Raw genomic sequence first — 24,310 nt, 5'->3', positions numbered from 1 at the left:
AATATTCCTTTGTAAAAGTAATTTCTAAAAATTATGGTATACTCTGTCATTAGATAGGAAAGGTAGTCTTTTTTTCCTTCTAGTTTTATTGAGATATAATTTACATACAGCACTGTATCAGTTTAAGGCATAATGGTTTGACTTACATACATCATGAAGTGATAAATCACAGTAAGTTTAGTGACCAACAGTCATCTCATATAGATAGAAAATTAAAGAAATAGAAAAAAATTATTTTTCTTGTGATGAGAACGCTTAGGATTTGCTCTCTTAACAACTTTCATATATAACATATAACAGTGTTAATTATATTTATCATGTTGACATTACATCCCTAGTACTTATTTGTCTTATAACTGGAAGTTTGTACCTTCTGACTGCCTTCATCCAATTCCTGCTCCCCTCAGCCCCCACCTCTGGGAACCATAAATCTGATCTCTTTTTCTATAAGTTTCTTTGTTTTTGAAGTGTAATTGACCCAGAACACTATGTTAGTTCCTTTTACCCAAAGTAGTGATTTGGTATTTCTATACATTTCAAAATGATCACCACAATAAGTCCGGTTACCATCTGTCATCATACAAAGATACTGATATTATATAACTATTGACTATATTCCTCACGCTGTATATTTCATATCCATGACTCATTTATTTTACAGCTGGAAGTTTGTACCTGTTAATCTCCCTCACCTACTTCTTTCCTCCCCCTACCCCCCCTCCCCTGGCAATGTAGTCTTGTATCAGTAGCATAAGTTTTGGAAACAGGCCTGTATGCCAGGTCACCTTTAATAAGTATCACTGTTGTGAGACTGAAAAGTCGCTGATCTTTTTGGATTTTACTTTGTTCGTGTATAAACTAGTAATAGTAATACCTGATTACAGGGCTGTTGTGTAAACTAAGTAGTATAATATACATCCATGCTGTCCTATTTTAAGCCCTCAATAAATGTTAGTTTTCCCTTCTTCCTTAGAAGATGCCAGCCTTATTTATTCTTGACTATTTTCACACATTAAGATGGACATCAAAGAATAATGCATAAAGCATTTTTGTTTCACTGTTTAGCAATTCACTGAAGTCATAACCATAATTGTTTGCCAAATAAAATATGTGTATAATCACGCAGTTTGTAATTAGACTAACTCAGAAGTTGTAATTATTGAATGTGTAGCTGTAGTTAGCAGCCTTCATTTCTGGTAAATGACTTTACTTAGAGGATGTATGTTTATGTGAGCAAGAGAGACTATTTCCTGGAAGGAAACTGTGGTCTCCAGATCTTTATAATAACGTCACCTTTAGTCTTTTTGAAGTCATGAGCATTGTCCTATACAGACTGTTTTCTTGAGGCAGTTTCTTGCAAGTAGTAAATGAAGCCTCCTTATGTGCCTGTTAAAACTCCATAGACTGTCAGTAATATGGAAAAATTGGATGTTTAATCAGGAATGTGAACATGTGTTTCAGGTAGAGAATTCCAAAGATAATGAAGATAGTATTCTACAAAGAGAAGTTCCTGCCAGACAGTCTCGACGAAGGTTTCGGAAAATTAACTGTAAAGGAGAACGCCAAACTATTACTGATGATGTGGACATTAACAGCTATCTTTCTGTGAGTATATTTAGGAACATTTCATGGGTATTTCTTAGTTCATATTCAGTATATTTAATTTACATACATATATATATTTTAACATCTTTATTGGAGTATAATTGCTTTACAATGGTGTGTTAGTTTCTGCTTTATAACAAAGTGAATCAGCTATACATATACTTATATCCCCATATCTCCTCCTCTTGCTTCTCCCTCCCATCCGCCTTATCCCATCTCTCTAGGTGGTCACAAAGCACTGAGCTGATCTCCCAGTGCTATGTGGCTACTTCCTACTAGCTATCTGTTTTACATTTGGTATTGTATATATGTCCATGCCACTCTCTCACTTCATCCCAGCATACCCTTCCCCCTCCCTGTGTCCTCAAGTCCATTCTGTATGTCTGCATCTTTATTCCTGTCCTACCCCTAGGTTCTTCAGAACCTTTTTTTTTTTTAACATTCCATATATATGTGTTAGCATATGGTATTTGTTTTTCTCTTTCTGACTTACTTCACTCTGTATGACAGACTCTAACTCCATCCACCTCACTACAAATAACTCCATTTCGTTTCTTTTTCTGGCTGAGTAATATTCCATTGTATATATGTGCCATATCTTCTTTATCCATTCATCCGATGATGGACACTTAGGTTGCTTCCATGGCCTGGCTATTGTAAATAGAGCTGCAATGAACATTGTGGTACATGACTCTTTTTGAATTATGGTTTTCTCAGGGTATACGCCCAGTAGTGGGATTGCTGGGTCGTATGGTAGTTCTATTTTTAGTTTATTAAGGAACCTCCATACTGTTCTCCATAGTGACTGTATCAATTTACATTCCCACCAACAGTGCAAGAGGGTTCCCTTTTCTCCACACCCTCTCCAGCATTTATTGTTTCTAGATTTTTTGATGATGGCCATTCTGACTGGTGTGAGATGATATCTCATTGTAGTTTTGATTTGCATTTCTCTAATGATTAATGATGTTGAGCATTCTTTCATGTGTTTGTTGGCAATCTGTATATCTTCTTTGGAGAAATGTCTGTTTAGATCTTCTGCCCATTTTTGGATTGGGTTGTTTGTTTTTTTGTTATTGAGCTGCATGAGCTGCTTGTAAATTTTGGAGATTAATCCTTTGTCTGTTGCTTCATTTGCAAACATTTTCTCCCATTTTGAGGGTTGTCTTTTCATCTTGTTTATTTTTTCCTTTGCTGTGCAAAAGCTTTTAGGTTTCATTAGGTCCCATTAGTTTATTTTTGTTATTATTTCCATTTCTCTAGGAGGTGGGTCAAATAGGATCTTGCTGTGATTTATGTCATAGAGTGTTTTGCCTATGTTTTCCTCTAAGAGTTTGATAGTGTCTGGCCTTACATTTAGGTCTTTAATCCATTTTGAGTTTATTTTTGTGTATGGTGTTAGGGAGTGTTCTGATTTCATTCTTCTACATGTAGCTGTCCAGTTTTCCCAGCACCACTTATTGAGGAGGCTGTCTTTTCTCCACTGTATATTCATGCATCCTTTATCAAAGATAAGGCAATCATATGTGCGTGGGTTTATCTCTGGACTTTCTATCCTGTTCCATTGATCTATATTTCTGTTTTTGTGCCAGTGCCATACTGTCTTGATTACTGTAGCTTTGTAGTATAGTCTGAAGTCTGGGAGCCTGATTCCTGCAGCTCCATTTTTCGTTCTCAAGATTGCTTTGGCTACTTGGGGTCTTTTGTGTTTCCATACAAACTGAAATTTTTTGTTCTAGTTCTGTGAAAAATGCCATTGGTAGTTTGATAGGGATTGCATTGAATCTGTAGATTGCTTTGGGTAGTAGAGTCATTTTCACAATGTTGATTCCTCCAATCCAAGAACATGGTATATCTCTCCATCTGTTTGTATCATCTTTAATTTCTTTCATCAGTGTCTTATAGTTTTCTGCATACAGGTCTTTTTTCTCCATAGGTAGTTTTATTCCTAGGTATTTTATTCTTTTTGTTGCAGTCTTAAATGGGAGTGTTTCCTTAATTTCTGTTTCAGATTTTTCATCATTAGTGTATAGGAATGCAAGAGATTTCTGTGAATTAATTTTGTATCCTGCTACTTTACCAGATTCATTGATTAGCTGTAGTAGTTTTCTGGTAGCATCTTTAGGATTCTCTGTGTATAGTATCATGTCATCTGCAAACAGTGAGAGCTTTACTTCTTCTTTTCCAATTTGGATTCCTTTTATTTCTTTTTCTTCTCTGATTGCTGTGCCTAAAACTTCCAAACGTATGTTGAATAATAGCGGTGAGAGTGGAAAACCTTTTCTTGTTCCTGATCTTAGAGGCAGTAGTTTCAGTTTTTCACCATTGAAAACGATGTTGACTGTGGGTTTGTCATATATGGCCTTTATTATGTTGAGGTAAGTTCCCTCTATGCCTGCTTTCTGGATGGTTTTTATCATAAATAGGTGTTGAATTTTGTCAAAAGCTTTTTCTGCATCTATTGAGATGATCATATGGTTTTTCTCCTTCAATTTATTAATATGGTGTATCACATTGATTTGCGTATATTGAAGAATCCTTGCATTCTGGGATAAACCCCACTTGATCATGGTGTATGATTCTTTTAATGTGCTGTTGGATTCTGTTTGCTAGTATTTTGTTGAGGATTTTTACGTCTGTGTTCATCAGTGATATTGGCCTGTAGTTTTCTTTCTTTGTGACATCTTTGTCTGGTTAGGCTATCAGGGTGATGGTGGCCTCATAGAATGAGTTTGGGAGTGTTCCTCCCTCTGCTATATTTTGGAAGAGTTTGAGAAGGATAGCTGTTGACTCTTCTCTAAATGTTTGATAGAATTTGCCTGTGAAGTCATCTGGTTCTGGGCTTTTGTTTGTTGGAAGATTTTTAATTACAGTCTCAATTTCAGTGCTTGTGATTGGTCTGCTTATATTTTGTTTTTTCTTGGTTCAGTCTCGGAAGGTTGTGCATTTCTAAGAGTTTGTCCATTTCTTCCAGGTTATCCATTTTATTGGCATAGAGTTGCTTGTAGTAATCTCTCATGATCTTTTGTATTTCTGCAGTGTCCGCTGTTACTTCTCCTTTTTCATTGCTAATTCTGTTGATTTGGGTCTTCTACCTTTTTTTCTTGATGAGTCTGGCTAATGGTTTATCAATTTTTTTAATCTTCTCAAAGAACCAGCTTTTAGTTTTATTGATCTTTGCTATTTTTTCCGTCATTTCTTTTTCATTTATTTCTGATCTGATCTTTATGATTTCTCTCCTTCTGCTAACTTTGGGGTTTTTTGTTCTTCTTTTTCTAATTGCTTTAGGTGTAAGGTTAGGTTGTTTAGTTGAGATATTTCTTGTTTTTTGAGGTAGGATTGTATTGTTATAAAGTTCCCTCTTAGAACTGCTTTTGCTGCATCCCATAGGTTTTGGGTCGTCGTGTTTTCATTGTCATTTGTTTCTAGGTATTTTTTTATTTCCTCCTTGATTCCTTCAGTGATCTCTTGGTTATTTAATGTATTGTTTAGCCTCCATGTGTTTATAGTTTATACAGGTTTTTTCCTGCAGTTGATATCTAGTCTCTTAGTGTTGTGGTCGGAAAAGGTACTTGATACGATTTCAATTTTCTTAAATTTACCAAGGCTTGATTTGTGACCCAAGATATGATCTATCCTGGAGAAGGTTCCATGAGCACTTGAGAAGAAAGTGTATTCTGTTGTTTTTGGATGGAATGTCCTATAAATATCAATTAAGTCCATCTTGCTTAATGTATCATTTAAAGTTTGTGTTTCCTTATTTATTTTCCTTTTGGATGATCTGTCCATTGGTGAAAGTGGGGTGTTAAAGTCCCCTACTATGATTGTGTTACTGTCGATTTCCCCATTTATGGCTGTTAGCATTTGCCTTATGTATTGAGGTGCTCCTATGTTGGGAGCATAAAAATTTACAATTGTTCTATCTTCTTCTTAGATTGGTCATTATGTAGTGTCCTCCTTTTTTCTTGTAATAGTTGTGATTTTGAAGTCTGTTTTGTCTGATATGAGAAATGCTACTCCAGCTTTCTTTTGATTTCCATTTGCTTGGACTTTCTTTTTCCATCCCCTCACTTTCGGTCTGTACGTGTCCCTAGGTCTGAAGTGGGTCTCTTGTAGGCAGCATATATACAGGTCTTGTTTCTTTGTCCATTCAGCCAGTCTATGTCTTTTGGTTGGAGCATTTAATCCATTTACATTTAAGGCAGTTATTGATCTGTATGTTCCTATTACCGTTTTCTAAATTGTTTTGGGTTTGTTATTGTAGGTGTTTTTCTTCTCTTGTGTTTCCTGCCTAGAGAAGTTCCGTTAGCATTTGTTGTAAAGCTGGTTTGGTGGTACTGAATTCTCTCAACTTTTGATTTTCTGTAAATGTTTTAATTTCTCCATCAAATCTGAATGAGATCCTTGCTGGGTAGAGTAATCTTGGTTGTAGGTTTTTCCCTTTCATCACTTTAAATATGTCCTGCCACTCCCTTCTGGCTTGCAGAATTTCTGCTGAAAGATCAGCTGTTAACCTTATGGGGATTCCCTTGTATGTTATTTGTTGTTTTTCCCTTGCTGCTTTTAATATTTTTTCTTTTCATTTAATTTTTGATAGTTTGATTAATATGTGTCTTGGCGTGTTTCTCCTTGGATTTATCCTGTATGGGACTCTCTGTGCTTCCTGGACTTGATTGACTATTTCCTTTCCCATATTAGGGAAGTTTTCAAGTATAATATCTTCAAATATTTTCTCAGTCCCTTTCTTTTTCTCTTCGTCTTTTGGGACCCCTATAATTCGAATGTTAGTGCGTTTAATGTTGTCCCAGAGGTCTCTGAGACTGTCCTCAATTCTTTTCATTCTTTTTTTTTTATTGTGCTCTGTGGTAGTTATTTCCACTGTTTTATCTTGCAGGTCACTTATCTGTTCTTCTGCCTCAGTTATTCTGCTATTAATCCCTTCTAGAGAATTTTTAATTTCATTTGTTGTGTTGTTCATCATTGTTTGTTTGCTCTTTAGTTCTTCTAGGTCCTTGTTAAATGTTTCTTGTATTTTCTCCATTCTATTTCCAAGATTTTGGATCATCTTTACTATCATTATTCTGAATTCTTTTTCAGGTAGACTGCCTATTTCCTCTTCATTTGTTTGGTCTGGTGGGTTTTTACCTTGCTCCTTCATCTGCCGATTGTTTCTCTATCTTCTCATTTTGCTTAACTTACTGTGTTTGTGGTCTCCTTTTCGCATGTTGCAGGTTTGTACTTCCCATTTTTTTTGGTGTCTGCTCCCAGTGGCTAAGGTTGGTTCAGTGGGTTGTGTAGGCTTCCTGGTGGAGGGGACTGGTGCCTGTGTTCTGTTGGTTCTGTCTGGATCTTGTCTTTCTGGTGGGCAGGACCACATCCGGTGCTGTTTTGGGGTGTCTTGACCTTATTATGATTTTAGACAGCCTCTCTGCTAATGGATGGGGTTGTGTTCCTGTCTTGCTAGTTGTTTGGCATAGGCTCTCCAGCACTGTAGCTTGCTGGTGGTTGAGTGGAGCTGGGTGTTAATGTTGAGATGGAGTACTCTGGGAGACCTTTCGCCATTTGACATTACGTGGAGCCGGGAGGTCTCTGGTGGACCAATGTCCTGAACTCGGCTCTCCCACCTCAGAGGCACAGGCCTGACACCTGGCTGGAGCACCAAGACCCTGTCAGCCACACGGCTCAGAAGAATAGGGAGGAAAATAGAAAGAAAGAATGAAAAAAATAAAATAAAGTTATTAAAATAAAAATTTAAAAGTAATTGAAAAAAAAAGAAGGGAAGAAAGAAGAGAGCAACCAAACCGAAAAACAAATCCAACAATGATAGCAAGCGCTAAAAACTATACTAAAAAGAGGACGGACAGACAGAACCCTGGGACAAATGGTAAAAGCAAAGCTATACAGACAAAATCACACAAAGAAGCATACACATACACACTCACAAAAAGAGAAAAAGGAAAAAAATATATATATCTTTTGGGACGTCTGAGGTCTTCTGCCTGCGTTCAGTAGGTGTTCTGTAGGAGTTGTTCCACATGTATATGTATTTCTCATGTATTTGTGGGGAGGGAGGTGATCTCCACGTCTTACTCCTCCGCTATCTTGACGGTCTCCTACATATATTCTTGATAATATCAGCACTTGGGGTTCTACGTGTAAAATCTGGGGCAGGTAAATATATCTATATAATTTTTTTAAATGCTTCTGCTATGTTGAGTTGGGTAGAAATACTCTTACCAGTGCAGGATTTGTTTTTGTTTAAATGGTGTAAAAGAATTTTCTTAATGTATCTTTTTAGACATACTTGGGGATTTTCATAGTTTTTTTGTTGCTTGAATGTTATATGTATATATTTGAGTCCTGAGGACCCAGGAAATAGACTCATTGGGAGCTTGTTTTCTCTTATGTGGTAAGGCATACAAAAGAAGTAAAAATATGTCAGTTCTTCCCTTGAGGTGTGGGACAGGGATACTTACTGTGTGCCAGTGCAGAAATATATCCAAGTGTTAAAGGTACGTTTTCACATGCAAATATTGAAAAAGAAGATGATGAAATAAATAACTTTCGTGATACCGGAAGAAACATGAGCTTTTTCTTCATAAGTCTTTTTTTTTTTTTTTTTCACACACACACTGTATTTTATTTTTACAAGAGATAAACTGACACAAAGCGTTGTAAATGGATGACCACAACAAAAGCAACAGTGACTGCAATTACCAAACACGAAACACACTCATAGTATGTCATATTATTGACATTCAGTCCAGTAATCCTCCACTGTAACAGCTCCTTTACTTTGCAGTGAAAATTGATTTGTATGTTTTTTGCCTCTGAGTCCTTGTGGGATTTTTTTTTTTTATTCAAACAGAAAGTCACAAAAATTATAATCATCCTCATCAGTTCACTCAGTCCCATGTAATTAATTTTTTTTTTCATCTTGATCTTTTGTTAGCACTTTTATGAATTCATCAGTTTTCCATTTGAGTTCTGAAAAAGCTTATTCATTCAGTTGAGCAGTATGGTCAGTTACCAGAAACCTGTACTTGTCAGAGTGTTTTCCATGAATTCCTTGAAGATGAAACCCTTTTATAGCAACATATTTGCGAAAGCATCAGAGTACACCCAGAACTGTCTGTAAATGACAAAAGACTTAAAAATGACCACGGTTAAAGATTTGATGAAAGTTCGTAATAATGCAGTTGACAAGGAAATTTATTTATTTCTGAGATATACATTTTAAAGTAATAACTAGAATTATGACTTATAACATTATACCAGAACATAGAAGATTTTTAGAAATTTCATGTAATGTCTGAAACATTTATATTAACATAGTTCCATACAAATAACGCAAAGAGAGTTTAGTATTGTGTTTTTTGTTTGTTTGTTTTTTTATACTGCAGGTTCTTATTAGTCATCAATTTTATACAAATCAGTGTATACATGTCAATCCCAATCGCCCAATTCAGCACACCACCATACCCACCCCACTACGGTTTTCCCCCCTTGGTGTCCATACGTTTGTTCTGTACATCTGTGTCTCAACTTCTGCCCTGCAAACTGGTTCATCTGTACCATTTTTCTAGGTTCCACATACATGCGTTAATATATGATATTTGTTTTTCTCTTTCTGACTTACTTCACCCTGTATGACAGTCTCTAGATCCATCCATGCCTCAACAAATGACCCAAATTCGTTCCTTTTTATGGCTGAGTAATATTCCATTGTATGTATGTACCACAACTTCTTTATCCATTCGTCTGTCGATGGGCATTTAGGTTGCTTCCATGACCTGGCTATTGTAAGTAGTGCTGCAATGAACATTGGGGTGCATGTGTCTTTTAGAATTATGGTTTTCTCTCGGTATATGCCCAGTAGTGGGATTGCTGGATCATATGGTAATTCTATTTTTAGTTTTTTAAGGAACCTCCATACTGTTCTCCATAGTGGCTGTATCAATTTACATTCCCACCAACAGTGCAAGAGGGTTCCCTTTTCTCCACACCCTCTCCAGCGTTTGTTGTTTGTAGATTTTCTGATGATGCCCATTCTAACTGGTGTGAGGTGATACCTCATTGTAGTTTTGATTTGCATTTCTCTAATAATTAGTGATGTTGAGCATCTTTTCATGTGCTTCTTGGCCATCTGTATGTCTTCTTTGGAGAAATATCTGTTTAGGTCTTCTGCCTCTTCAGAAGTCTTTAATTTTGTAATTCAACTACTGAGAAGTAGTTGAATCAAGAAGTAAGGATAGGCTAAGAAAGAATAAATCCAGGTGTATTTTATAAGTTTTCAAAGGAGTCATGATCCCCCAAAATATAAAAACAGTCTAGAGATTGATGGCAGCCAAATTCCCAAGGGTGTGTTTAGTTCTGTTGTTTGTCAGAGACAGAAATTCATTCATTCCATGTTAGGAATAAGGAGGATTATTTAGGGAGTTGTTTGTATTAGAATAAGTGTTAAAGTTAAGCAGCTCTAAGGAGTTAGTTACATTTGCCTAATTTCATTGATTGAGCACATTCTGTTTCTGACATTAAACAATAACATATGATATGGTCCTCAAATTTTTAATTACATAACGTTCATTTCCTGTTTTTATTGCTTAATGATTTCTTTTTTTATTTTTTGGCCATGCTACGAGGCTTGTGGGATCTTAGTTCCCCGGCCAGGGATTGAACCCAGGCCGATGGCGGTGAAAGTGCCGAGTCCTAACCACTGGAGTGTCAGGGAATTCCCACTTTTTCCTTTTAATATAGTAAATTTCCCTGTCACTAATTAATTTAAGCTAATTTAAGTTTTAATTTAACTTTTGCCTTATTACACAAATGAGACTTGTCTATTTTTGAAAAACTAAAAGTTGGTTAGTTCCATCACTCAGTTATGTAACCACTGATGACATTTTGTATATTCTTGGATAAAACGGTTTTCAACATTTAGGTAGGTATGTGAGCTTTTTGGCTAACTTCATAAAGCTTAAATATATGATCTGATTTGTAACTTTTTTTTTTTAATATTTATTTATTCATTTTTGGCTGCATTGGGTCTTAGTTGAGGCACCCGGGATCTTTCGTTGTGGTGCAATGGGCTCTTCATTGCATCGCATGGGCTTCTCTCTCTAGTTGTGGCACAGGCTCAGTAGTTGCCGTGCACAAGCTTAGTTGCCCCGCAGCATGTGGAATCTTAGTTCCCAAACCAGGGATAGAACCGGCATCCCCTGCGTTGCAGGGCAGATTCTTAACCACTGGACCACCAGGGAAGTCCCTGATTTGTAACTTTTAAAAACTTGCGTATATAATGTGAACATCTTTGAATGTTACTTTTTTTTAAACAACATTATTCTCAATAGTGTTTTGGTACTCCATTGTAATAATTGCCATAATTTATTTACTCGGTTCCCAATATTTGGTCATGTAGATTTTCCTACTTTTTTTGTTATTTTTTTAAAAATAAAGTGCTAAGTAATTTTGTGGTTATATATGCCCTTATCTTGGTTTCTTTAGAAAAAATTCTAATTTGAATTGCTTAATTAAAGTATCTTTAATTGTACTATTTTGTTCTCCTTGTATGAGGCAGAATGCATAGTTTGTGTGTGTGTATTGATTACTTGCTTACTCTAGTCTCAACTGTAGTGTGTTCTTTTCTCAAATTTTTTTACTGTCACATCGTGAAGTCTAGACAGATTCCGTATTTTCTCTTGGTAGCTGTGGGTTGTCCTCTCTAGGATATACTGGTTTCCTGACTGGACCAGAAAGCAATAGGCACACTGCTTGGTATTCTGTCCATTTGATGGCTCTAAGTGTGGCATTTTCACATATAAAGGCTTGTTTAGCTAGTTTTAAGTGGTTATCTTACTGAATACTGTCAGAGATTTGGCAGCTCATGGGAAGGGGAGAACTTAGTTGATTCCACTTAGACAAAACTGACTTTTTAACTATTAGACTGTGTTGGAGAATGATATTTGGTCATGTTACTTGCATATGCTATTTCTTAAAGTAATAGGGTTTTGCTTTTTTTTTCTAAAAGGGATATGTTTCAGGCAACTTAGAAAATGCAGCATTAAGACATTTTACTTTACTTTTAAATGAAACCTATGCATCTGGCCAAATTTCTACATATTGATAGTTGATCTAGATAAGGTAGTATAGCAAAAATCTTTTTCCTTTTTTCATTTATTTTATACTATGTTAGTTTCAGGTGTACAGCAAAGTGATTCAGTTATTTTTTTCAGATTATATTCCATTATAGGTTATTACAAGATAGTGAGTATAATTCCCTGTGCTATACAGTAAATCCTTGTTGCTTATCTATTTTATGTAGAGTAGTTGTATCTGTTATTCATACTGCTAATTTGTTCCTCCCTTGACCCAGGGCCCCAGCCCCTTTGGTAACCTTAAATTTGTTTTCTGTGTCTGTGAGTCTGTTTCTCTTTTGCCTATAGATTCATTTGTATTATTTTTAGATTCCACATATAAGTGATATCATTTAATATTTGTCTTTCTCTGACTTACTTCACTTAGTATAATATTCTTTAGGTCCATCCCTGTTGCTGCAAATAGCAATACTTCATTCCTTTTTATGACTGAGTAATATTCTCTTTTATATATCTATCTATCTATCTCACATCTTCTTAACCAGTCATCTGTGGATGGCTACTTGGGTTGTTCCCATGTCTTGGCTATTGTAAGTAGTGCTGCTGTGAACATTAGGATGCATATATCTTTTAAAATTAGAGTTTTTGTCCTTTCTAGATATATGCCCAGGAGTGGGATTTCAGGATCATATGGTAGCTCTATTTTTAGTTTTTTAAGGAACCTCCATATTGTTTTCCATAGTGGCTGCACCAATTTACATTCCCACCAACTGCGTACTAGGGTTCCCTCTTCTCTACACCCTCTCCAGCATTTATTATTTGTAGACTTTTTCAGGATAGCCATTCTGACTGGTGTGAGGTGATACTTCATTGTAGTTGGTTGTTTTTTTTTCTTTTTCTATTTTTTTATCTATTTTATTTATTTTTTTTGGCTGTGTTGGGTCTTTGTTGCTGCATGTGGGCTTTCTCTAGTTGCAGCAAGTGGGGACTACCCTTTGCTGTGGTGCGCGGGCTTCTCATTGTGCTGGCTCCTCTAGTGGAGTACAGGCCCTAGGTGCTCGGGCTTCCGTAGTTGCAGCATGCGAGCTCAGTAGTTGTGGCTTGCAGGCTCTAGAGCACAGGCTCAGTAGTTGTGGCGCATGGGCTTAGTTGCTCTGCGGCATGTGGGATCTTCCTGGACCAGGGCACAAACCTGTGTCCCCTGCACTGACAGGCGGATTCTTAACCACTGCGCCACCAGGGAAGGCCTTCATTGTAGTTTTGATTTGCATTTCTCTAATAATCACCAAGTTGAGCATCTTTTCATGTGCCTATTGGCCATCTGTATGTCTTGTTTGGAGAAATATCTGTTCAGGTCTTCTGCCCATGTTTTGATTTTTTTTTTTTCCCTCATACTGAGTTATATGAGCTGTTTGTATATTTTGGACATTAACCCCTTGTTGGTCACATCATTTGCAGATATTTCTCTCCCATTCCGTAGGTTGTCTTTTTGTTTTGTTGATGGCTTCCTTTGCTGTGCAAAAGCTTTTGTGTTTAATTAGGTTTCATTTGTTTATTTTTGCTTTTATTTCTTTTGCCTTTGGAGTTTGATCTAAGTAAATACTGCTATGATTATGTCACAGAATGTTCTGCCTATATTCTCTTCTGGGAGTTTCATGGTGTCATGTCTTATATCAAGGTCTTTAAACCATTTTGAGTTTATTTTTGTATATGATGTGAGGGAGTGTTCTGATTTCACTGATATACTTGTAGCTATCCAGCTTTTCTCTTCACCTCTTGCTGAAGAGACTGTCTTTTCTCCATTGTATATTCTTGCCTCCTTTATTGTAGATTAATTGACCATAGGTGTGTGGGTTTATTTCCGGGCACTCAGTTCTGTTCCATTGATCTATATGTCTCTTTTTGTGGCAACACCATGCTGTTTTTATTACTGCAGCTTTGTATTATAGTCTGAAGTCTGGAAGGATTATGCCTCCAGCTTTGTTCTTTTTCCTCAGGATTGCTTTGGCATTTTGGGTCTTCTTTGGTTCCATTAAATTTTAGGATTATTTGTTCTTGTTCTGTGAAAAATGTCATAGGTATTTTGATAGGGATTGCATTAAATCTGTAGATTGCTTTGGATAGTATGGCCATTTTAACAGTATTAGTTCTTCCAATCTAAGAGCATGGGATATCTTTCCATTTCTTTGTATCATCTTCAGTTTTCTTTGTCAGTGTTGTATAGTTTTCAGTGTATATGTCTTTCACCTCCTTGGTTAAGTCTTAGGTATTTTACTTTTTTTGACACGATTTTAAACAGGATTTTTTTTTTTAACTTTTCTTTCTGATATTTCATTATTAGCATAAAGAAATGCAACAAATTTCTGTATATTACTCTTGTATCCTGCTACCTTGCCGAATTCATTTATTAGTTCTAATAGGGTTTGTGTGTGGAGAGTTTAGGGTTCTTTATAGAGAGTATCATGTCATTGGCAAATAGTGACAGTTTTACCTCTTTCCTTCCAATTTGGATACATTTTATTTCTTTTTCTTGTCTCATTGCTGTGGCTAGGACTTCCAGTAGTATGTTGACGAGAAGGGGTGAGTGGGCATCCTTGTCTTATTCTGAATTTAGTGGGAAGGCTTTCAGCTCTTCATCGTTGAGTATGATGTTGTCTGTGGGTTTGTCGTAAATGGCTTTTATTATGTTGATATTTTCCATCTATACCCACTTTGGTGAGTTTTTTCATGAATGGATGTTGAATTTTGTCAAATGCTTTTTCTGCATCAAATGAGATGATCATGTGGTTTTTGTCTCTCCTTTTTTTAATGTGGTGTATCACATTGATTGATTGGTGCGTGTTGAATCATCCTTGAAACCCTGGAATGAATCCAACTTGATCGTTGTGTATGATCCTTTTTATGTATTGTTGGATTTGGTTTGCTAATATTTTGTTGAGGATTTTTACATCTGTGTTCATCAAAGATATTGCCCTGTAATTTTCTTTTTTTGTGGCGTCTGTATCTGGTTTTGAATCAGCATGATGGTGGCTTAATACAGTGAATTTGGGCGTGTTCCTTCCTCTTCTGTTTTGGAATAGTTAGAGAAGGATGGGTATAAATTCTAGTAGCAGAAATCTTAAGTAGTACTTGTGAAAGCATGCAGTAGATAATTGGTTTTATGACTACTATAAGGATCTTTATTTCTTTCATTCTACTGTCTTGTTTTTTTTTCTTCATTTTGGCTGCATTGGGTCTTCATTGCTATGCGTGGGCTTTCTCTAGTTGCTGCAAGCAGGGGCTACTCTGTTGCAGTGTGTGGGCTTTTCGTGGTGGCTTCTCTTGTTGCAGAGCACGGGTTCTAGGCACGCGGGCTTCAGTAGTTGTGGCTAATGGGCTCTGTAGTTGTGGCTCGTGGGCTCTAGAGTTGCAGGGTCAGTAGTTGTGGCACACGGGCTTAGTTGCTCCGTGGCATATAAGATCTTCCCGGACCAGGGCTCGAACCTGTGTCTCCTGCATTGGCAGGTGAATTCTTAACCACTGCACCACCAGGGAAGTCCCTCATTCTACTGTCAGCAGTTCAGAGAGATCAGGAGAATCATTACTTTAGATAGCAGTGGAAATCTGACATTTTCTTTTTTCATTTGGAAACCATCATCAACTTTTTCTTGCTAGAATGCTGAAAGTCAAAAATTCTTAAAGATGTACAGAATATTTTGTTAATGTAGTTTTCTTTATCTTAATTATTATTAATCCAAACCTGTACATCAGGATTTTGTGAACATTAAAATTTTTGCATGTGTTTCAGAGTTACTTTCTAAGTGAATGCCTAGAACGATTGAAAAAAATGATTTATTCTTATGAAATATTTTCATAGTTTTGTCATATACATTGCTTTGTATAAAGATGAGAACCACAGTCTCAATGTGAAAGGTTTTTTTTTTTTTTTATTGTTAAAAAGAGCAGTTCTACTGTATAACAGTAATAACATTCTTGAAACTCCTTTGGGTATTGCTCTCAGAGTTGGCAACAGATTTAAATGTCTTTGAATATTCTCTGTGATTTCAGAGTTTTGATCTTTGGGGAGGATGTATTTGATATTTCAAAATAGCATAAAGGTGATTGGGAGCAATATTCAGTGAATAGGATGGGTAATTAAGCCAAGTAAAAATAGTCTAGTATTTAGATGAGCCATCTGTCTAAATCCTTCCTTCACTTATTCTGTGATTGGGACATTTCACCTTAACAATCAGTGCTTTGGTTGCTTTACCTCTAAAAATGAGGATGGTAATATTGTGTCTGCCTGCCTTCCGTGATGGTTGCTGATAGAACATGTGTGCACACTCAAGGTCTAATCAGTTAATGATATCTATAGGCTCTTCCACTCAAATGTTTGTGCCCTCCTCTCAGTTTCCCCATGTCATTTCCTTAGTGTTCACTGCCATTCTTTTTAGAAATGTTGTAGTAGCATCTCCCACACTCCCAGCCAGCTTTCATTGTAAAAGCAATATTTTTTCATTTTAAGAACTTTGGAGAATTTTTTTAAATTGAAAAGTGTTATATAATCTCTACATTTAAAAATATCTGCTTAATCATTTTATTTGATTTTAAGGTTTGTGTTTCTCTTCTCTCTGATGTCTCTACTCCTAGCCTTATTCCTTACATCTTCCCCTATCCGCTGCCTCCAGCTAATTCATTCATTTTACTTCTATCAGTCCTAAAAGAATCTTTTTTTTTTTTAATTTATTTATTTTTTATTTATTTATTTTTGGCTGTGTTGGGTCCTCGTTTCTGCGCAAGGGCTTTCTCCAGTTGCGGCGAGCGGGGGCCACTCTTCATCGCGGTGCGCGGGCCTCTCACTGTCGCGGCCCCTCCCGTTGCGGGGCACAGGCTCCAGACGCGCAGGCTCAGCAGTTGTGGCTCACGGGCCCAGCTGCTCCGTGGCACGTGGGATCTTCCCAGACCAGGGCTCAAACCCATGTCCCTTGCACTGGCAGGCAGACTCTCAACCACTGCGCCACCAGGGAAGCCCCTAAAAGAATCTTTTAACAATGTTATTTCTTTTAAGCTCTTAAATCTTTTCATTGCCAAACACCACCTATCAGAAATTCTAATGATCTAGCATATTTATCTGGCATATAGTTTTAAACCAGTTCTGTCCAATAGAACTTTCTACAATGATGGAGATGTTTTATATCTGTGGTTTCCAAATGATAGTAACCAGCCACACGTGGCTACTGAGCACTTAAAATGTGGCTGGTATGACTAAGGATTTTAATTTAAAATTAAAAATTTTAATTTAAATAATTTACATCAACTCATGGGAGGAATCTATGATTTTTTCTTGGTAGGGTTAGGTACACATCTCTACGTTCCTGTAATATCCCATGCATATACCTGTGACTATTCGTTATATTACATTGTAATTTTTTATTCAAATGTCTGTCTCTCTCATCAGAGTGTACATGCCTTGAAAATGTGAACCATCATCCATATATCCTCAGAGCATATTGCCTGTTAAAGAAGATAGAGTGCCTGTTTTTTTATAAGCTTGTTTAGGTTCTTGTGTAACTTTGGGCAAGTTGTGTGACATTTCTAAGTTTGTTTTATATATATAAAAGGCTCTGCTCGGTGTTTGGTGCCTTGAAAAAACATCCAGTAATGTCAGCAGCTTCTATTCCTGTTGTTGTTATTGAAAATACTCAAAAAAACCTTTGTTCCTGTTGCTAACAAAATAATTTTATTATCTATTTCTGGTTATAAAACGTGTTTACCACAATATGTGTGTATGTTAAGATAATTGAAAAATGTAAGCTAAACAATCAGACAAAGGGAGAATAAAAGTAGGAATGATAAAATCAAGCAGGCAACAATCAGCCAACTATGCCCTTCCCAATTTTCTTGTAGCCTATACTCACAATGGCTCACTTTAAACAAAGCAGTTTCCTTGTTCAACCCTACAAGATAGAGTGGTTATAAAATGTATATGAAAGTCACTGAATGAGATGCTTTACTATATATAATAATAAGTGACTAGAAGCCAGTTAAATGATGACAGGAGATGTCTGCCAGAAACTGATGACTGGTTTTGGAATTGTTGCCTTGAAGACCTTCTTTCTTTTAGTAATTAGCAAGGTCAGTACTTTAGCTCAGGTGTCTTAAAATGTAGTTTGCAAAACAGTCTACAGGGCATGGGTAGAAAATAGTAGAGTTTATATGTACTGTTATCCTTTTAAGTTTCTGTGGATTTTTGTGTGTATTTCATAATGAACACAAAATACTTTTGCTGGTAGTACATGTATTAATTTATAAATAAATTATGTATCTTAGAAATACAGCTCAGAAATATTTAGTTTTTAAAGTATTGAGATTATATGATATATAAATCCCTTTGTCATCTGGCCCCAGTCTACCTGTTCACCCTTCTGGCCCCATAATTTTGTTGGTTGTCCCTTCCTTTGGTTCTTCTCTGTCCCTGGAAGGTTCTTGCAGGCTTCTTTACCTAATATAATTCTGTCCTTTGATGATTCAATTTGAATCTTAACTTGCTATTTGCTCCTTTTATCCAGAATGGTCTCCTGCCATGTCCTCCTGACAAAGTCCTGCTCAGCTCCTAAGAGTCCATTCATCCATGAACTCTTTGGAGAAGCCTCCCCTAACACTTCCTGTTTGTAGAGTGCTCTTCTCATTGATCCTGTAAGATGTTACACATACTTACATGCAGTGTGCTTATATAATCATACTCTGTTCTGAAGATAGCAGAAAACAAAATTAGCAATTTACTTAAGAATTTCTTAAATGTCTGTATTTTTTATAGAAAGTTGATTTGTGTTTTAAATAGCCTACAATGGTGAACATTTTTCATATGTAGTGAGTTGAATTTTTAATATTGGTATATACATAAGGTTAAATGGTAAAAATAAGCCAGGACCAGTAAGGGGGAAGTGTTTTGGTTTCACAAAGGTCAGGCAACAAGTATGCCTTTATTTAACTTGAAATGCATCTCTAGATTATCAGATAACATTCATCCTTGGTCATTTTATAGAAACATTATTGATCCAAATATAAATCTGGGCATTCTTTAAAGGTTTAAAAAATATTGTTGGTGTTTAGGTACTTCAGTTATAAAGTTATAGTTCTTCTCATTGATTTCTTTCTTCTTCTGCTATATTTTTGAACAACAAACAGTCTGGGTGTTTGATGTGCTGTTATTGGCTCTTAATTAGATCCCACGTTCCTCAGTAGACTAAATCTTAGTTTTTTTTTTTCTTGTTCCTTATGTCACCTATGGTGCTTTTTTACATTCTCAAGCACAGCATGATCTACTACCCTTCTTCCTCTTTTTCTCCATCATAGCACCTGCACAGAAGTGGAGCCAGCCAACTCTTCCTAAGGGGCACCTGGAAAGAGGGATTTCCATGGCAGCATCATGGGTCATGATTTTAAATTTGGAGGGCTTCCTTTTGCTCACCCTTCTTTACATGTATTCTTCCTACACAGTTCATTGTTCTGGCATAGTATGGCAGGTGGTGAGCATGGTGTGACACTCTAGAATCTACTGTTTCATTTTACTCACAAATTACTAATGCAACAAGCATCTCTTTCTCTTTGCTTCTTCTGTGATTGTGCCTTATGTTCCCTGCTGTCCTCCAGCGCTCCATGTTTTGTTTGGATTTAGAGCGTACAGAGAGAGATTAAGACGTTTGTCCGTACAGCTGAGTAAGAATTCAAGTGTGGTTGCCGAGATCACCTGATGGGTCGTGTCTTAGTCTGTTCAGGCTGCTGTAACAAAGTACCACAGACCAAGTGGCTTATAAACAACAGAACTTTTATTTCTCACAGTTCTGGAGGCTAGAAGGCCAAGATCATGGTACCAGCAGCCAGCATGCCTCAGGTTCTGGTAAAGGCCCTCTTCTGGATTGTAGACTGCTTACCTCTTGCTGTCTGCTCACATGGTGGAAAGGGCTAGGGAGCTCTGTGGAGCCTCTTTTATAAGGGCACTAATCCCAGTCATGAGAGCTCCTTCCTTATGACCTGATCACCTTCCATAGGCCCCACCTTCTAATACCATCACCTTGGGGATTAGAATTTCAACATATGAATTTTGCAGGAACACAGACCTTCATAGCAGCATCTCAACATTTGTCTCAGGACAACCCATTTGGACTTCCAAAGAAACTAGGTGCAAATAAGTTAAATCCTTGATATGGGCAGGTTTATAAGAGCCAGATTCCTCAGTTTGATGTGATAGAGTAGACATTAAACTAGGAATCAGATGATACATGTTCCTTTTCTATTTCAAGCGCTAATTTGCAATGTTAAGGAATATTTAAGACCCTCAGCCTCTGCATCATGTGGGGGAATTGAACTAGCTACCAAGTCCCTTTTAACTGTGGACTGCCAACCCCCTGCTGTGTCCACATGGTAGAACAGGGCTAGGAAGCTCTCTGGGGCATTTTTTATATGGGCATTAATCCCAGTTCCAGAGCCCTCATGACCTAATCACCTCCCAAAGGCCCCACCTCCTAATACCATCATATTGCAGATTAGATTTTAACATAGGAATTTTGGGGGTGGGGGGGGGACACAAACCTTCAGACCATAGCAGACCACCAGTGAGCAAATAATTTAAACATTTATTCAAGTCAAAATGGAAGAGGTGTATACACTTTTGTTGCATATATTATCAGAATTTCAAGTTTGGACTGCTAAAGTCATAGTCACTGATTGATACACCGTCAACAGATGGATCCTGATGATCTTTAATTATATTTTGTGTCTGATAAATACTTGTAGAATGAAAGGATGAGTGAGTAAACAATCTTCTATCACTTCTAAAGTAAAGAAGATTGTGTATCTGGAACCTTTGCCAATCTTATTTGTGTATATGACAGTGAGTGTTGATCAGACTGCTACTGAGAAATTTGGAGCCCAGCCTCTGAGAATCTGCAGCTTTTCAGTATTGCTTGTCTTCTCACCCTATTTATAAGCCATAGTGCTCTGGACAGATATGTTCTTTATTGTGCTTTATTCCTTAAAAACAGAAGAGAACTTTTCTCCTTTTATTCATGTGTGTCTAGCGTCTCCTGGGAGAAATCTTCTCATTTGTCTTCTGGGAAATAATTTAGAATTCTCAATAGAAGGTTCTTGTACCTAGTTACAGGGTCATGAGTCCACAAATGGACAGAGAAAAAGCAAAGGGGTATAATTGTAAACAATCTAAGTAGGACAAATGCCTGCCTAGAGCAGATTAAAAAAATTTTTGTGTGTGAAAAAAAATGTTCCTTATAGTAATGTAGAAAAATATAGAAGAATATTAAGAAGGAAATGCTGTAATCCTCAAAACCAGAGATAGCTAATGTGGCTAATGATTTTTAAATGCATGTATCTCGATTAAATCATTGAGATCTTTTTTAATTTAGATAATGCTGAATATTTATTTATCCTGCCTTTCTACTTCTCATGCAATTAAATTTTCCCCTGAACGTTATTTTTAATATTAATATTATAACAAAGTATTCTCATGCAGTTTCCAATTTATCTCCTATTACAACTTGTATGAATATATCTGTATGTGACTTTGATTTTTTTCCTTAAGATTGATTCCTAGGGTGTGAAAATTATTTTTCATAAGGGTATGAAAATTATTTTTAAGGCTCTACATAAGTACTGCTAACTTCTAAGTTGTCATCTTTAAAAATTGTTTTTATCATTCACTCTGTGTGAGCTTCAGCAGTGTTGGGAAGAGGGGAGGGGCATGCCCTCTGGTTGTCTGGGACGATTCTCCCTCGCTTAAAGGTGACACTGATTCATATTGGTCTGCCCAGAGAACCAGAATCGGAAAGATTTTTATCATACGTGAAAAACTTTACAGAAAGCTCTTTTGAAGATCGTTTGAAACAACTCTGATACTAATGTATATACCAGTGGCCTAAGACAGTGATTTTTGAGAGCATTCCAGTTGGAAGGGGAATAACTACTCAAACATTTCAAACAGATTAATGCTGATTGTTACTGCCTTTTAATTTGATTTGTTATCTGTTCAGTAACTAGGCATTTAGCTTTTATAGTACTAGAAAATGCAGTATTTAAAATCAGAGAAGTGATACAAAGGTAATCTCTAATATAATCCAGGAATTTACAGATGGAGACAGTATTCTCAATAGTTTAATTTTTTTAGTGAGGTTTCTTTTTTCAGTCATGTTTGTATATAGATGCAGGTATTTATTTTAATTATTGGGCAAATCTTGTTTTTTTGTAGAAAATAATACATTATATTAAAACTACATTAACTTTGCATATAGTATGTAGCATACTTGACTGCTTACTATATATGCAAAGTGTATTTTTTTGTTTGTGTGTGAGTGAAAAATGCTTGCTACAACTGCACTGTGTAGTGGAAAGTAGAAGCATGGTGGTGCCTTTTTATTGTTGCTTGGGTTTCACTGATTCTAATTATAGAAGCTTACATCACCTTAGTTGATGATGAAGGCTTCCCTCTTTCTCTTTGCTTTTTCTTCCTCCATCACTCCCTAAGGAAGGATCATATTTCATAGTGCATATGTGTCCCACTGGTGGCTCTGATAAGGTTTTCAACAGCGTGGTGCTGATCATTTAGTGGACATAGATGACAGTGTGCTGAAGCACACTGTTTCTTACAGAATAGGAGGAGAGTGTTGGTAGTCTGGCTTTCTTCAGAAAGGCTGAGAAATAGATAGGATGCAGTTTGAAAGCAGGAATTCCTGAGGGGCACCAGTAATTAGAGTTAACCATGTCTGGTAACTACAGAGATTCATTTCAGATGTTCAAGTTAAGCAAGGGGCAGGAGGGGGGCAGGGAGTAGGAAAGCTTACTGTGATCCTTTAAAAGGGCTTGTATGTTACCTCAGATATTATGGTAGTGTCATTTATTCATTCATTTTCCAAAAGGATTAAAGTGTTTTTACTATATAAATCAGTACATGTAACAGTTTATATTTTAAAGGCCAAATGCTTACAGCTAAAACACAGAAATGAGTGGCCTGTTTGTTTTATTTTGTAAAACTACATAATTTTTCTTTGGTCTTCACCTCCTTCTGAGTTTGGCTTCTCTACATTGTGATTGTAGTATTTCACTGTGCAGATGGGGAATAAAGTGTATGACTGTGCCTGAGATTACTATAAACCTGGTTTTCGTTAATGTTGGTTTTTTGTTTTTCATAACGTCTAGAGTGTAAATTCTTAGATAACTTACCCTTATCCATGATTACCCTTTTTTCTCCTTTTCAGTGTTGTTACCTATTGACATAAAAGGTATACTTATAGGTTAGTAACTATTAGAGCCTCATATTTGGCTTTCTATAAAATATGATTTCAAATGTTCTGCTTCGTATTTTTGTTTAGAAATAGTTTATATAGTTAATGTATTTTATATTAGTTTATACAGTTTATAATGTGTACATAAAATATGAATATATAAAATAATTATTAACTATATAGCATTTACATTTCTATAAGACTATTTTATAATGGTTTGAAGTTTTGTAAATGCAGACCTTGATTGCTTTATTTGGTAGTAGTTTGAAAGACCTTTTTAAAGCTAAAGATTTCATCAGTGTGGCTTAGCATCATGGCATTTCATATGCAGGGGAAATGTATTCTTAAATGGTTATCCTGTGGTTACGATTCCTAGACAATGTGTAGATCAGGGCATTCTCCCTTTCTGCAGTTACTTCATTTGAATTGGTGAGGTAATGGAATGAGATCATGATAAAATTTTTAAAGTAATAGAAGTGAAAAATCATTTATTCACCTAATCATATATTTTAGTTATTTGATAAATTACTGACTTTTCAAAAGATGTTTATAGTTTTATTCAGTGACTGAGAGTAAGTCATTCTTACTGAAGAAACAGTGTGGTATAGTGTATCATCAGAGTGGTGGTGGGTTCACATGCTGAATATAGAATTTGGCCTGTTTGTTTCTTTCATGGTATTGTTGCACAGGGAGATTTTTCATGCCAGGCTCACCGTACAGTTCCTAGAATGGCAGATACTATGAGATGATTGGTAGAACAAGGAAAAGGATGATGTCATCTTCACTTCCAGGCCAAACTAAAGGAAAAGAGAGTTGTTCCTTTATTGAGCTGGTGTTTACTACAGTTGTTCTAACATATGGTATTAGTGGATTGCATTTCATACACAGGGCAGAGTGTTTTTTAAAGTAGTTAAGAGATGGCTGTCTCCCTTGCTCAGCTTGAAGTCCTTCTTTGTGTGCTATCAGCGTGATTTATAAAAAGGGGGAAAGGTGCCCTTTAGGGTTTTGCCTTTTGATTTGGTTGTAATTTATCCTGTTGGTTCTGTACATGAATATAATTACTGTCTTGCGTTGAAACTGAAATGTTTTTCAGTCACGTTAATGTTTACATACAGGATATCTTTTAGAAATTTATCTTTAGGAAATGTTTGGCTTCATTTACATACAAGGTGCCTACTATCGTTTTTTTATTTTTAAAAATGAGTGTTAAAATTAGATTTTAGTTAATTTATTCTTAAATACTTAACATTTTGTTGGAATTCCAACTCATAGGTTATTTATATTAACTGAGTTGAAAAAATACATCGGTGCTTGAAAATCAACCTGTACATAATTTCCATG

General features: G+C 36.3%; 1 protein-coding gene across 8 annotated transcripts in view; it reads left to right on the top strand.

Annotated features, from left to right (window-relative positions):
- RAPGEF6 (Rap guanine nucleotide exchange factor 6) overlaps window positions 1-24,310 on the top strand; it is a 229,205-nt gene that overhangs the window by 84,695 nt on the left and 120,200 nt on the right. For all 8 annotated transcript variants that reach the window (XM_036846996.1, XM_036846991.1, XM_036846995.1 and 5 more), the window contains one exon: window positions 1,462-1,605. In XM_036846996.1, the coding sequence (XP_036702891.1) occupies window positions 1,462-1,605 (144 nt within the window). The remainder of the gene's footprint in view (window positions 1-1,461; window positions 1,606-24,310) is intronic.

This window comes from Balaenoptera musculus, chromosome 3 (genome assembly GCF_009873245.2).
Source record: "Balaenoptera musculus isolate JJ_BM4_2016_0621 chromosome 3, mBalMus1.pri.v3, whole genome shotgun sequence".
Classification (NCBI taxonomy): Eukaryota; Metazoa; Chordata; class Mammalia; order Artiodactyla; family Balaenopteridae; genus Balaenoptera; species Balaenoptera musculus.
Note: the sequence above shows the minus strand (reverse complement) of the source record. Positions and strands in the feature narration are given on the sequence as shown.